This window comes from Oncorhynchus nerka, linkage group LG24 (genome assembly GCF_034236695.1).
Source record: "Oncorhynchus nerka isolate Pitt River linkage group LG24, Oner_Uvic_2.0, whole genome shotgun sequence".
Classification (NCBI taxonomy): domain Eukaryota; kingdom Metazoa; phylum Chordata; class Actinopteri; order Salmoniformes; family Salmonidae; genus Oncorhynchus; species Oncorhynchus nerka.
In genome coordinates, this window is record NC_088419.1 from 56,658,781 (window position 1) to 56,674,437 (window position 15,657).

Sequence of the window (15,657 nt, forward strand, 5' to 3'; positions counted from 1 at the left end):
GAGGTCGAGCGTATTGCCTGCCTTGTGAGTAGGGGGGGAAGGTGAGAGGGAGAGGTCAAAAGAGGAGAGGAGTGGAAAGAAGGAGGCAGAGAGGAATGAGTCAAAGGTAGGCGTGGGGAGGTTAAAGTCGCCCAGAACTGTGAGAGGTGAGCCGTCCTCAGGAAAGGAGCTTATCAAGGCATCAAGCTCATTGATGAACTCTCCGAGGGAACCTGGAGGGCGATAAATGATAAGGATGTTAAGCTTGAAAGGGCTGGTAACTGTGACAGCATGGAATTCAAAGGAGGCGATAGACAGATGGGTAAGGGGAGAAAGAGAGAATGACCACTTGGGAGAGATGAGGATCCCGGTGCCACCACCCCGCTGACCAGAAGCTCTCGGGGTGTGCGAGAACACGTGGGCGGACGAAGAGAGAGCAGTAGGAGTAGCAGTGTTATCTGTGGTGATCCATGTTTCCGTCAGTGCCAAGAAGTCGAGGGACTGGAGGGAGACATAGGCTGAGATGAACTCTGCCTTGTTGGCCGCAGATCGGCAGTTCCAGAGGCTACCGGAGACCTGGAACTCCACGTGGGTCGTGCGCGCTGGGACCACCAGATTAGGGTGGCCGCGGCCACGCGGTGTGGAGCGTTTGTATGATCTGTGCAGAGAGGAGAGAACAGGGATAGGCAGACACATAGTTGACAGGCTACAGAAGAGGCTACGCTAATGCAAAGGAGATTGGAATGACAAGTGGACTACACGTCTCGAATGTTCAGAAAGTTGAGCTTACGTAGCAAGAATCTTATTGACTAAAATGATTAAAAATGATACAGTACTGCTGAAGTAGGCTAGCTGGCAGTGGCTGCGTTGTTGACTTTGTAGGCTTCGGGGGCTAGCTGGCTAGCTAGCAGTGTTGATTACGTTACGTTGCGTTAAAAGAACGACAATAGCTGGCTAGGTAACCTAGAAAATCGCTCTAGACTACACAATTATCTTTGATACAGAGACGGCTATGTAGCTAGCTATGTAGACGGTGGGCGTTAGCTAGCTGGCTAGCTGCTGGGCAGATAGCAGTGTAGACTGCGTTAGGACGACGAAATACGATAATTACGCAATTATCTTTGATACAAAGACGGCTATGTAGCTAGCTAAGAAGAAATTGCTAAGATTAGACAAATCAAACCGTTGTACTATAATGAAATGTAATGAAATGTAATGAAAAGTTATACTACCTGCAGACCGAAGTGCAGATGCGACTGCGACTTAAATAATCCTCCTCATCACCTCCACCCCCCTTCTAATAGCATTTGCACTTGACCCCCCCCCTTCTACCTCTAACTTTACTGATAGCTACGTTATTGAGGAAAAATGTACTTTCTATGCCTGTGATATGTGGTTGTCCCAACTAGCTATCTTATCTGAATGCACTAACTGTAAGTCGCTTCGGATAAGAGTGTATGCTAAATGACAAAAATGTCAAATGTAAAAATATGCCAGCTGAGTTTAAATGCTGCAGTTGTGGTTGCGAACATGAACCCGTTTCGGAAGTGTGCTGTTAGGGTGAAGGAGACAGAGGTGGCAAGAATAATCCAGAGGTGTTGAGAACAGTGGAAGAAAGGTGTGAAGTTGAAGAAGTAATGGTTGTAGGAGTAGAGGCAGAAAATGATATTCATTGTCAACAGAGGGATCCTGACATGTTGCATGTTAAGAAGGTGGGGGCTTTGTAGCATTTATTTACTTTGGTTATCAATTGCACAGTGCAAATGGAGAGGAAATATGAGAAAATAGGCATCATTGTGTGTGGGTTTAGCGTTTTATAAGGGGGGCTCAAGGATTTTTCTGCAGAGGCATTACAAGGAATCCTGTCAATGAATGCTCTGTCCTTACAGGTACCTGAGCCTGTGTAGGGATGTGACTGCGATGGTTGTTAGATTTTTTGTTGTATTTTTTTGTTTTTTGTTTCAATACCCCGTACAGTAGATGGCGGCAATACACCAAGATGTGTAGTCTGCCATAAAATTTAAAAGAAGAAGACAAAACAACCAGTGACTCTTTCCGGGGCGAAGTTTAAGCCACAGGTTACAAAACTGTTGCGAAGTTCATTGTATTTAACCAGCCTTTTATATCAAAACAGTGCAGACAACGAACTATTAGATTGCACGAGTCATGTTGTTCGTAATTATTACATGGAATTATATCTATTGTTACGTTTCTCATGGGTTTCAGATATTAGATATATCGTAGGATGGCGTATCGGTACTGTAACTGGTTAACTAGTTAGCTTGCTGTTTCGGTTTCTAGCATAGCATCATCAAGCAGTTTTTTCTGGACACGGAACAATGTTTTTTGGTGCAATTGTACAGTTGTTTACCGAAGGAGGACCTATACGAAACGCTGAAGAAAGTGCAGCCATGGCAGGAAGTGTAAACACCAGCCCTCCGGTGAAATGCTTGTTCACGAGCAATGAGTCAATAGTCACGATCAGTCTTCTACGGTGAGCTAGTGTACATTTACTTTTAGGTCGTGTCATATTCCTCATGTGACATGTCCTCGCCGTCACCGGTACAAATTCGAGAGGCGAACGTACACCTGGCCGCGGTGCACCGGCGGGTAGCAGAACTGGAGCAGCGGCTCGAGGCAGCAGAGAACACCGTGAGGGAGCAAGCAGAGAGTCTCATCAGGAAGGACGAGCAACTGAGGGCTGCTACCCAGGAGATCACCGAGGCCAAGAATAAGTAAGTGATGGAGGTGTTGTCTCTTCAGGCATTGCCAAAGCTCCCCTTTCATTTGCCAATTATTGTTGTTTCATATGTGCATTGTGTGGCTGAGACTGCAGAAAAATGTGCTGAGTTTATCATCGATTTCTCTTTTTATCTAACTTTTCTCTAGAGAGATTTACTACCTCCACGAGAAGCTGTGCAAGTCAGAGGACACCATCCAGAGGTTTCAGAACATGATCAAGGAGAAGGATGCTATGATAGGCCAGTTGCAACATCGCTGCCAGCTCCTGGACAACATCTGTAAGAGCAGGCCTTTACTAGACAGTATGCTGTTCCATATGGCTGAGGCAGAAAGACTTGGGCCAGTGGTGGGGATGGGTGAACCCACTGTCAAAACATCCCTCACAGACGGGGAGTCAAACTGCAGTCCCAACCGCATCTCTAACCACAAAGACTTCTCTCTCAGTGAGGATGACCAGGAGCTGGATGAGATAGTGTTTGGAACAACTGTATAGTACAAGGCCCCTGAGAAGAGTTAGGTTAGTGAAGAGGTTCTAGAAGAGGGTGGTACTTGAAGTAGAGGCATGAGTCATTTCAAAACATCTGCATGTTGTTATTGAATTAAAAAAAATCTCAAATAGAACATTTGTGCTCTAAGTAGTTCTTTATACTCTGCAGATAACTTACAAGTTAACATGATGTCACATGGGGGAACTGCTTGACACGTTATGAAGCCTTTGGTTTAACCAAATAAAGGGAAACTAATCTGCCTTGATTCCACATTTTAACCAGACAATAACCAGGTGTCCATTTGACATCAGTTTCTGTTGTTTTAACTGGTGTATTTTTGTACTGTACTATTTGGAAATGGTGTAAAAATGACCTCTGTTTATGTTCAGCTCAAAGTGTTCAAAGGTCAAAAAGTGTTGAGAAGGTCAGAGTTCAGAAAATACATCTGTCGCACATGCAAGGCTAGGTTCTACTGCATCCCATGCATTTGACTATATAGTATACATTGAATCAGTCATTCTGCACTGACAAAGTTTTTTTTGAAGTCACAATTAAACTTAAAGTGCTTGAGGTTATTTTCGGGGAGTGTACTTACTCTACATGTATCCTGTGTAAGCATGACATTTAATGGTTAATCTAAGACATACATTAGCCTCTTGTTGGTGTCAATATTTGCTTCAGAGAAGCAAAGTCTATGCAACATTGAAGTTTGCGTCACTCTTACAGTACTCACTCTTGCATTACATAAGATGCTACATAGATGTGACATTCCAGTAGGGTCAAAAGCAGGGGAAATCATGCCTTGTGCTCATAATAATACTGTACTGTTTTGCTTAGTCATTATATAAGCAATATTATATATTGTTTTGGCTTAAATCATCAGGTGGCTAAAAGTATTGTGTTATGTCTGCTGTGTCTTTCAGTACAACTGCATGATTGTGCAGCTTAAACTGTTCCTCTTGAAATGTCAATGTGTGTTGCTCTGTTCATTTAAGAAAATATTTTTTGAGAAGTGGTATTTTGATTTAATGAGGAAGTTTTTTTTAGCAACAGACCAGTCTGCTACATTAATAAATGATTTATTTATACAAAATTACCTAATTTATTTGGAAAAAGACTAAGTTAATAGCTTGGCAGTGTCACTAGCTACTTTTCCTACTTCAGGGATAATGTGACTGAAAAACAATACTTAAATCTTTGAAAAACATTCCCCGTGCCTGTGTCTTTTCTAGAAGGGGTATGGTGTCTGACACAGGCTATGGTGGCAATGTTATTTTGACAACTTTATCCCTATGGAGATGCACACGTTAGAAGCTATGTGAGGGAAGTTCAGATAACTGCTCTAGACACCTATAGGCAGGAATGCAACCCTTTTCTTTTACCCCAGAATATTAATGTACTGAGACTTCATTGTATATTCTGGGAAGGATTTTTAGAAAAGTTCATAGTGGGCATATCAAGGGAAAGAAGAACAACATTTAACACTGTTGAAAGTACACATTAGTCTTTATTAATTTCAATATAAAACATTTTCATAGCAGGAGTGACCAATTTTACTCCTCCCCCCCCCCCCCCCATTCATTTAGATAAACATTGAGAAAAAAGTAATTTTGCACAATATATGGTTCGTTATATAAGATTCCAATCACTCTGCTTTGGGCAATAGTGATCATTTTGGCCAGGCATTATCATTGCTGCCGTACCAGCTTCCACCTGCCAATGCAGTTGTAGAAGCCTTAAGCACAATCAGGGCCAAGCGGCTGGTGCAGCACCTCCACCATGCCTAGTGGCCTGGAGCTCCCCATTAATCCCACACTATCCTGGGAATAGTCCCCAGAGCACTTGCTCCTGACAAAGGGCCTGTTGCCACTGGTCAAGGAACACTGGAGCAACCAGCGTGGAGAGAGTGTGGCTACTGGGGACCAGTTTTGCGAGGAAGGAGGGGGCTCACCGCAGGGCTACTCACTGGGTTCCTGTAATGATCTGAGCAGAAGGAAGACACCCGGGGGGAGGCCAGGTGGCTGCCGTTCAGAGCCTGAAGCCGGGTGACTGCTGTTGGTGCTTTACTCAAAATGCCGCTTACAATCTGCTGTAGTGAACAGGCTACACCTGAACAAAAAAGAAAATACAATAAATAATGACCTAACTGGCCCTAGACAGAATAGATTTTGACCCAACGCTTGCTTACAACTGCCTAGGCTTTGCTTACAGTGGAACTGGAGTCAGACAGGCTTGACACTACGGAGCCGGCGCAAAATATGGCTCGGAAACCTTACCTCAATCCAGGGATGAGAAATGCGTGGTACGTATCGTCCCATTATCCCAATTGTTACACCTAGAAGATTAGATGACTGCTACTCTGCATAATGAACAAACATTGTGTCAGTCAAATCTATGTGTTGGAATATAACACTCCCATGTGTCTCAAACTTTTTGATGGGCCAAAATACATTTCAGACATGTTATATTTATTATGTTTTTATTTAAATGAGTGAATCAAGATAAAATGATCACGCTTCGTGTAGACTACAATTTTGTAATGATGAACTGTCCATGGTACTGAAAACTACATTCCCCACGTTGGAATCACAATTACAGGAAGTCACGTGGTTGAACAATATCGAAGTGTTTACATTAGCTAACACGTGTAATTACTAGCTACAGTGTAATTTCTTAAATATAATATTATAGCTATTAGATATGGACGGATTTGGTTCCGATTTTTCATCAGGTGCTGGGTCAGGTAAAATGGATACCGGCACAATCATGGAGCAAGTAAAGGTACAGATTGCGGTGGCTAATGCGCAAGAGCTCTTGCAGGTAACGTTTAATTGTTTTGAGCTAGCAAGCTAGCTAGGTAGTAGAAATATTGTAATTGTTTGTATCCAGGTATATAGCTAACTAAAGCAAAAACAACAGTTAGTTAGCTAGCTCAATAGATCATATCCAAACTGGGCATATCCAGCTAATGATTTCATTTGCATGGTCTTTAACTTGCTGTCTTCTTTAACTCCTTGTCCGAGGTCGTTGAGCCTGAACTATGAGGTGAGAATGACTTTCTAGCTCACTGACATGAAGGAGGGTTACACTTTTTTCATTTTTCTTTGTTCTAGAGAATGACAGACAAATGTTTCAAGAAATGCATAGGCAAACCTGGAGGCACGTTGGACAACTCTGAACAGGTAACTGTTATGCCATTGTATTTTATTTGCAGATTGATGGGATGGTATATGAAGTGTAATTTCAAACCTCATAAGGTGCACATTTGAACATGCTAATGTTATGCTGTGGGACTGGGTAATGCTCAATGATATATTTGTCTGTTTATTGCAGAAATGCATCGCTATGTGCATGGATCGATATATGGATGCATGGAATACTGTGTCCCGTGCCTACAACTCCAGACTACAGAGGGAAAGAGCTCGTATATGAACATTGTCCTATTCTGCCAGCCACACCTTTTGCAAAGCCAAAACGTATGGCAGGGAAGGTGTTAGTGGCTGAGGCTGCAAGAGCTTATGTGGCACGATGACACACACATTTCTGTGAGAACACCTAGCGGACAGGTTTGGAGACCCTGTGAATGGCAGCAATAATGGTAGTGGACATTTTCCTTTAACTAAAAGGATATTTTAACAAATGGATATCTTCTATTGTTTTTTTATTATTATTATTAAAAGTTTCATGAATTAATAATGTTAAAAAGGAAATATTCTCTGCAATTATAATGTAAAACTCTCTAACTGTCCCCTAAAAGTTCAGTGCCTGGTACCTATTCTTCAGTTGGCTACTGGCTGTGAGTGTGGGTGAAACCCCAGTTCCCTGATGGGATTAGGCAAGGCTTCTTTTACCACCTTGCTAAACCTGGTTTCTTCCCTGTGGAAGAACTGAGGAACAATTTTTTGTTGTTTTCATAACTGTGAACCAGGCACTCGGACCAGCTAAACAATCCTATATAATACGTGTCGAGAACAAAACAGTATTCAGTTGTTCCAGTTATCACTATCTGCCCTAGTGGATCTGTTTAACAGGGTCTGCTGTGGTGCAGACTTTGTATTGAACCTGTTTTGAACCTGGCTGCTTTGTGTGCTTCGTTTGTTAGATTACTGGGAACAGCTCTCCTTCATTCATCCCTTTGATTTGTGTAAGGAAGTAAAAACTAAATGGCCTGTGAGTGCTTAAAGATAGGTGCCGCTGCTCAGAAGTGTGTTTGTGACTAACTGGAATTGCCTTTTTCACTTGTGAGACGTAAATAAATAAATTCTGATCAAGCATTTGTGCCCTGTTTTATTTTTTTACTTTTTAAAATACTAATTCCTTGCATATTTCATATACATTCTCCAATGCTGGGGGAAACCGTGTCGTTGTGTTATATTTCTTGTAGCGCCTGAACTGCTTCCAGAAGTGTAGTTCTAGCTACACTACATAAAGATGCTTTCATGCAAGGCTCAGTTCCTGAGCATCTGCTATAAAAATGTAGCTTCTCCAACTTTTAGATGGTTGGCCCACAGAATTTACATTAAAAAGCTGGTTGGCCACATGACAAATGACAGTAATGTAAATGTCAATAAATACAATTTTTGAACCCACAGAAATCAAAATGCTTACACCGTATAGATCTTTTCTCAAATACAATCAAATAAATACACAACTTCTACATGTTTATATGCATATTTTAGTCAAATGTCCACAGACCACCATTTTACTAGTCCAAAAGTTCATCTGGATCTCCTGATATCTCCAGGTAGTTTCATGATGATGATGGTGGAGTGCATACATCATCCTTGACCAGTAGCGCACAAGAAATACCAGTGGTGGCTGCAAAGTAGAAAACCCATTGTGTCCTCAAGTATTGTATGATGTCTCAATTCTGCCTCTTTTCCATAGCCTCAGAAGGGCAGATAGTTAGATATCCATTCCCTGATGGCAGTGACCTGCATGTAGACTCCTGGGAAACCAGTCCATCCACAGCGATGTCCCCACCCTGTCACCCCGGCAACAAACCACTGGCCAGAGGGTTCACAACGCGTGAGGGGCCCACCAGAATCTCCCGTTACAAAAACTGTTGCAATAAATGGCAAACTTGACCAATCTGGTTTTGGTGCATGCTCTCTAGACAACAGTTAGCTGATAAAGTGGACAGGGGGTTATGATGAGATAAGATCATTTTATTTAATAATTAGCAGCCAAGCACCACTCATCATGTCACCGGCATTCAAATAATAGCAACAACCATTTCAACAACCATTCATCTGTCATACAGCTTTCGCCGAACCTGTCATTTCAGTACAGTGTAGATGAAGGGGAGATGCAGCCCCTGATAGTTTGTTATAGGAGAGGAGGCAGAGGTGCTGCTACCAGCTAGCTGTAAGAAGGGGCTTTAGGAATTGTCTCCGAGCCATCCTGTGGGCAGATGAGCACCAGAGGTCCCTCTGCACACTGCTAAGCCCAGTTGTCTCTGTCAGCTTGAATTGGTTATCTGAGACTGGTGAGGGAGAAGAAAAGTATGTCTGCCACTCTCTGGGAGGAAAATGTAAGTTCAACAGCATGCATTTCCCATAAACTGGTATTTTGTTAGTAGTCTTCATCAGGGTGCTGAGGGATGTGTTTCATTAGTAAAAAAAAAACAACATCCCTCAGCACCCTGACAAGGACTATTGTCAGAGGAGTTTGTATCCCTTACCACACATTCATTCAATTGTTCCATTCATCACCAGGTACAACAGATGATCGAAACCTTTCAGGACACCACTGGCTGTGAATATTGTTAGTGAATCAAATGTGTTTGCAATTGAGGTGCATTGACTGTCAACATGAATGACCAGTCCTAGTTCAAAATAGCTGCTTAGTTGTTAGCTAGACAATTAGGCTACCTTCTCGTCCTCCCTGAAATGTCACTGACTGGTTTGTAAATATATTTTGACACGTCAAATATCCTTTCTTTATCCTGCAGAGGAAATAAACAATGAATCAATGTGTCATGTGGGGATTGGAAAAATGCTAGCTCTCGTCCAGGGCGTTACGTACGGCTTGAGCCTTCACTAGGGCAGGGGGCAGCATTCAGAATTTTGGATGAAAAGTGTGCCCAAATTAAACTGCCTTGCTACTCAGGCCCAGAAGCTAAGATATTTTTAGACAAAACTACACAAAATATATTCACGTCACCAAATAATTGATTAAAAAACACTGTTTTGCAATGAAGGTCAACAGTAGCCTCAACATCACTCTGTAGGATAGCACCATGGTAGCACAATTCCGGAGGACGTCCTCCAACCTATCAGCTCTTGCAGCATGAACTGACATGGTCCACCCAATCAAAGGATCAGAGAAGGATCAGAGAATGAATCTAGTACTGAAAGCATAAGCTATAGCTGGATAGCACTGCAGTGCATAAAATGTGGTAGTAGTTGACTCAAAGAGAGAGAAAGACAAATTAATTTATTAAAAAATGAATCACTTATTTTTTCACTTTCAGTTTCACTTACTTAACTCGCAAATGCAGCTGGCTAGTTTAATTACTCGAACACCCAGCTCAAACAGAGGGATGCTATGTTAACTAGCTAGCTATGACTATCCAACACAATATTGGAACTCTTCCAAGTCAAGGTAAGCTTTTGGTTCTGCACGATTGTAGTGGGTTTACTAACGTATTAGTTATATTATCTATGTTGACTAGGACGTTACTTTAGCTAATATGGGGACAACGATGTAGGCTGTGTGTAGCGGTCATGATCTGGTTCGGCTTAGAAAGGTTTTTTCGCCTGGCCACATACAGCGGCTGTGTTGTTCATTGAAGTCCACAAACAAAGGGAGAAGGTGAGAGGAGGAGGGTGCATAGAGACGAGAAGGAATACAACATGGCTGCTATGAAAGTGAACTGTGTTCATGCCTGATCAAGGGTGTATTCATTCCTCCGATTCTGTTGAAAAACGATTCCTAAACGGAAGCAAACGAAACAGGGATAAAAATAATACCTGAATTTGTCCAATAAAAACTCTTGTTTGCAACTGTTGGACTAATGATTACACCCTAGATAAGCTCGATGCAGACAAGAGTTTACAAGGCGGTATTGAATGTGTCAATCTCTGTCATCTCAAGTGTTTCTCTCAACCTGTGTGCACATACGTTTTAACCTTACATTCATGGGCTAGGTTGTAGAAACCTCATGATGGGTATAGGGCAAATTGTAGCATCATGTTGTAGCCTAAACCTATAAAAGTTACATTGAACTAGGGGAATGGAATCTGAATGACAGTCATCCAATATGCTGTAATAGAAATAAGGCCAAGCTCACGTGAAGAAGCGGTTGCTGGGAGCAGAGGGCTGGGAGGAGGTCAGCCCCATGGTGCGGGCTGTGGAGAGGGCTGCCACCGTCACTCTGGGTTTGTGTATTTGTGTGGCTTGTGGACTGGATGAAAATGGTGAGGTGTACAGCGGCATTCAGAGATACCTGGTGAAGGAGGACCAATGGGACCTGGTCAGGTAAGTGACTAGGTAGGTGAACTGAAGAATTTGCACCAACAAACTTTTGTCTGGGACAGGTTCCTTATAAAATAGATTTTTATGTCCCGTAGGTATGACCTTCTCACAACAGAGCTCAACGGGGCCCTCTATCTCCTGATAGGCCAGACGCTAAGGCTAGATGTGGAGACAGATGAATGGATAGTTCTAGAAGAAGAATGTCTGGCCAGAACGTTCTTTGGTGGATGCACCACAGTCAATGGCCAGATCTACCTGCTGAGCAAGCGAAAGATGAACAAAGCATTCCCCAACATGGTACTGATGGATCCTTATATCGACACCTGCATGGGAATAGACAATGCCATACCCTGTCCTGGGCCTCTCCGTGGCTGTGTCACCATGCGCTCGGTCACATGACACTGGTGAGCTGCCAGTAAACTAGTTTGAAGTTCACATCCTTCTCACCAACTCCCTCTCACCAATGTAAGATATATTTATATATTGAAATGGTTAAGCACTTTTCAGCTATTGATTTTTCTTTCGAATGAAAAGGTACAAACAAATGTATCAATAGTTCAATAAAAGTCATTTATTGATTGTGTTGAACTGGCCACAGAGTGAACAAACTTATGGGGTGTGTGCATTCATGATACGCAGAACAAAAAGACCAGTCATATGTTATTGACATGATGACCCTGGCATTTCTCTTGTTGCAATAGTTGAACTTTTAATAAAAGAAACATCCAATAATCATGATTAAAGTGAGCCATTGAGTGTATCAGCCCTTTTGGTGCTCTAGAAACAGACCACAGATAAAAATCCACAGACACTCAGTGTGATACTGGAGACAATAGAACAGAGAGGTGAGGCACACGGACCCTGGCAACAAAGAAGTGTGTTCCTACCGTGGTTCATATGTGCTTTAGTCAACTCATCTGATCCTCATTGTCATTTGCCTGATACACATCAAGCACATACACATCTGGCACCAGGCTAGTTAGTGTATTTCAGTGTGAGACAGATAAGAGATGGTTGTGATCGACACATTTCTGGGCGAAAGAAAATGACAGGTAATTTCAAGCCCCCCCATCTTGCACAGTAGTATCATGCTTTCAGTGCAAGAACGATTTGTCACATTTCAAACTAGACATTTTTTTTTTTTTTTTGCAAAAGTGCATGTCAGTTATATGAATAGTAAATTTGTATTGATTCAGACATTATTCCATACGTATAGATTTAGACAGAATCTAAAAACATTGTCACATTTTAGGATGCCCATCAGCATGGTTACATTACATGGCTCTCCTAAAGATGTAAGATCTTAAAGACATGCTCCGCTACTTTGACGACTAAAAAATCATTGTTCAAACCTCCTGCTTTGGGCTGGATGTGTCAATGTGTAGTTCACACATGCATAATGGATGAGCAGAATTACTGTCTTACCTCAATTAGCCATGAAATCCCTAGTGTGAAAACGACTGTTTTTTTTAAGCTGTGCTGCGCCCCATTTGAGTAACAGCTAGCAAGAGGCCTGCTCAGCGTTATCCAATGAGTTTGCAGGGCAAGCCCAACGGCTCAGTGGACACAGCAGAGGCCGTCAAACGGTAGCGGAGCATCGGCTCCTGGACCAACAGTTTCCGAGACAGCTTCTAGCCATAAGACTGCTAAATAGCCATAAGACTGCTAAATAGTTCATTAAGGGTTACCCAGACTATCTGCACTGACTCTATGCACACTCACAAGACTATGCACTGAGTGTACAAAACATTAGGTACACCAGCTCTTTCCATGGCATAGACAGACCAGGTGAATCCAAGTGAAAGCTATTATCCCTTATTGATGTCAACTGTTAATTCCTCTTAAATCAGTGTAGATGAAGGGGAGGAGACAGGTTAAAGAAAGATTTTTAAGCCTTGAGGCAATTGAGACATGGATTGTGTGTGTGTGCCATTCAGAGGGTGAATAGGCACACAAAATATTTAAGTGCCTTTGAACGGGGTATGGTAGTAGGTGTCAAGCGCACCGGTTTGAGTGTGTCAAGAACTGCAACGCTGCTGTGTTTTTCATGCTCAACAGTTTCCTATGTGTATCAAGAATTTGATTTGATTTGAGAGAGAGAAAGCGCAATTACATTTACATTTAAGTCATTTAGCAGACGCTCTTATCCAGAGCGACTTGCAATGACATGCAACATTTAAAACTTGTTGTGTATTTTAGTTTTAAAAAGGCTTCTGAATTTTGTAATTTCCACTTTTTTTTTCAGACTTGATTTTCACTTAAGAAAAATGTATCAACCCTTTCAAAAATGTCCATTAATATTATAATTATATAATTATAATCCACATAATACTTTACATTTCCTGTTGCTGCAGGATTATTTTCCTGCTATAGCAAACTGGCTCAAATTAAGCTCCAACATCTGTACCTAGGCACTGGATGGCTGTCCAGATTTTCAATAAAAACCCTTTGAACAAGAGCAGCAAGTGAAGATTTTTCCCAATAGTTTGTAAAGCTATACTAATACATAGAGCTACATAACAAGTGCTTGTGACAGAAAAAGTTTTTAAAAAATAGCAGCCAAGGCACAAAATAACAAAGTTCAGTAGCACAGAGTAAAACACCTTGTGGAGAAACATGCTGCAGGATCTTCTCTGTTATCACATTGATTATAGAAAAACACATCATATTTTTTCCCCAAGGCTTTACTTGTGAAATGTTTTATAAGGGAGCAGGAGTAGTTAGCCCAAGATACTGATCTAAGGTCTGTTTTGTGTTTGTCACCTGCAATCCTATGGCAACTTCTACTTGGGACCCTTTCCTAACAAATAGGCATGTTCTTCTTTTCTTCGCTAGAAGGCGCTATCACCATTCCAACAAGAGTAATATGACCAATTCAATCCTGTACAATTTGGAGCACTTTTGGGAAGTTTGTATTAGCTTCCACAGACAAAATTGTATGATTAAAAACTATCAGCTACAAAGCTATATTATCTGCACATTTCAATCTAGAGGCTGTCATACTGTTGCCTATGATATCCTTAATTTGAATAAAAAGCTAATTGTTCAATAAATACACGATTTTATCCAAAATCTATTATCTTACATGTGTTATTAGTGCCACAGTGGTTGATATAACGAATAAGAATTCCATCGATTAATCTGGGTTTTGTAAAAATCCAGATTGCGCCATTTTTCATTAAAAAGAAAATCCAGGGAGAAATTCTCCAGGGAAGAATTGACACACTTGTTACAGTCACCACGCTCTGGATAACATGAAAACAGCCTAACCAGCTCTGCTAGGGCGAGTAAAATGGTCAGAGTGAAGTGTTTTCTCATTTGTGTCTGGAAGTAGCTAGCAAGCTAGCCAACGTTAGTCAGTTAGCTTGGGTGCTTGACTGCCGTTGAGGTCAGAACACTCGGATCAACCCTACTCCTCGGCCAGAGCATCCAGTGTGCGCTCTGAACACTCCGAGAGCGAAACACTCTGAATTTACGAACTGACAATCTGACAACGCTCTGAATTTACGAACTGACAATCTGACAACGCTCTGAATTTACGTACGACCCAGAAGCACTCTGACACACTGGAGGCAATTTAAGAATGCACCCTTTGACTGTACCAGAGTTAATCACCATTGCACTGCACACTGCTCTATCCCACCTGGACAAGAGAAATACCTATGTAAGAATGCTGTTAATCGACTACAGCTCAGCCTTCAACAATATATTGCCCTACAAGATCAACACTAAGCTCAGGGCCCTGGGTCTGAACCCATCCCACAACAGTGGTGGACCTGATTACCAACAATGATGAGACAGCCTACAGGGTGGAGGTGAGGGCCCTGGCATAGTGGTGGCAGGAAAATAACCTCTCCCTCAACATCAACAAAACTAAGGAGCTCATCGTGGACTACAGGAGACAGCAGAGAGGGCACGTCCCCATCCACATCGACGGGGCGCAGTGGAGAGGGTCAAAAGCTTCAAATTCCTCGGCGTGCAGTTCACAGACAGCCTGAAATGGTCCCTTCACACAAACAGCTTCGTGGAGAAGGAGCAATAGCGCCTCTTCAACTTCAGGTGGCTGAAGAGATTTGTCTTGGCCCCGAAAGAACCTCGCAAACTTCTACAGATGCACCATCGAGAGCATCCTGGGCTCCCAAGTGGCGCAGTGGTCTAAAGGCACTGCGTTGCAGTGCTAGAGGTGTCACTACAGAACCTGGTTCTATTCCAGGCTGTATCACAACCAGACGTGATTGTGAATCCCATAAGGCGGCACACAATTGGCCCAGCATCGTCCGGGTTATGGTTTGTCCGGGGTAAACCATCATTGTAAATAAGAATTTGTTCTTAACTGACTTGCCTAGTTAAATAAAGGTTAAATAAATGACCAAATCTAAATCCTGTCAGGGTGTATCACTGCCTGGTATGCCAATTGCACCGTCCGCAACCTCAGGGCTCTCCAGAGGGTGGTGCGGTTAGCCGGGAGCACACTGCCTGCCCTCCAGGACATATACAGTACCTGGTGTCACAAGAAGGCCTAAAATATCATCAAAGACCTGAGCCACTGACTGTTCATCCAGCTACAATCTATAAGGTGAAGACAGTACAGGTGCATCAAAGCTGGGACCGAGAGACTGAGAAACAGCTTCTATCTCCAGGCCATCAGACTGTTAAACAGTCACCACTAGCCGGCCTCCGCCCAGGACCCTGTCCTGAACCTTAATCACTGTTGCAGCCGGCTACCACTCGGTACTCTACCCTGCACCTTAAGAAACTTCTGCCCTATGTACAGAGTCATTGAACGCTGGTCACTTTAATAATGTTTACACACTGTTTCACCCACTTTATATACAGTATTCTACGCATGGCTCATAAATATAACTCCTGCTGTACACACCTTTCTATTCATATACCTACTCATTCAAGGGTTTTCATTATTTTTACTATTTTCTACATTGTAGAATAATAGTGAAGACATCAAAACTAT

General features: G+C 42.3%; 2 protein-coding genes across 2 annotated transcripts; both read left to right on the plus strand.

Moving 5' to 3' along the window:
- The first annotated feature begins 2,018 nt into the window (after positions 1 to 2,018).
- Positions 2,019 to 4,180, plus strand: LOC115107384 (vimentin-type intermediate filament-associated coiled-coil protein). The gene is made up of 2 exons (XM_029630783.2): positions 2,019 to 2,714; positions 2,869 to 4,180. The coding sequence occupies exons 1-2, from the start codon at positions 2,524 to 2,526 to the stop codon at positions 3,212 to 3,214; spliced, it is 537 nt and encodes a 178-aa protein (XP_029486643.1). The 5' UTR covers positions 2,019 to 2,523; the 3' UTR covers positions 3,215 to 4,180.
- A 1,622-nt stretch (positions 4,181 to 5,802) lies between these two features.
- On the plus strand, positions 5,803 to 7,481 carry LOC115107385 (mitochondrial import inner membrane translocase subunit Tim13). The gene is made up of 3 exons (XM_029630784.2): positions 5,803 to 6,029; positions 6,323 to 6,391; positions 6,543 to 7,481. The coding sequence occupies exons 1-3, from the start codon at positions 5,910 to 5,912 to the stop codon at positions 6,639 to 6,641; spliced, it is 288 nt and encodes a 95-aa protein (XP_029486644.1). The 5' UTR covers positions 5,803 to 5,909; the 3' UTR covers positions 6,642 to 7,481.
- Positions 7,482 to 15,657: the final 8,176 nt, after the last annotated feature.

Bases quoted from the DNA above. Each gene is read 5' to 3' on its own strand.
- LOC115107384 (XM_029630783.2), top strand. From the start codon at position 2,524: ATGTCCTCGCCGTCACCGGTACAAATTCGAGAGGCGAACGTACACCTG. The intron at 2,715-2,868 runs GTAAGTGATGGA...ACTTTTCTCTAG, and splicing joins ATCACCGAGGCCAAGAATAA to AGAGATTTACTACCTCCACG.
- LOC115107385 (XM_029630784.2), top strand. From the start codon at position 5,910: ATGGACGGATTTGGTTCCGATTTTTCATCAGGTGCTGGGTCAGGTAAA. The intron at 6,030-6,322 runs GTAACGTTTAAT...TCTTTGTTCTAG, and splicing joins ATGCGCAAGAGCTCTTGCAG to AGAATGACAGACAAATGTTT. The intron at 6,392-6,542 runs GTAACTGTTATG...TGTTTATTGCAG, and splicing joins CGTTGGACAACTCTGAACAG to AAATGCATCGCTATGTGCAT.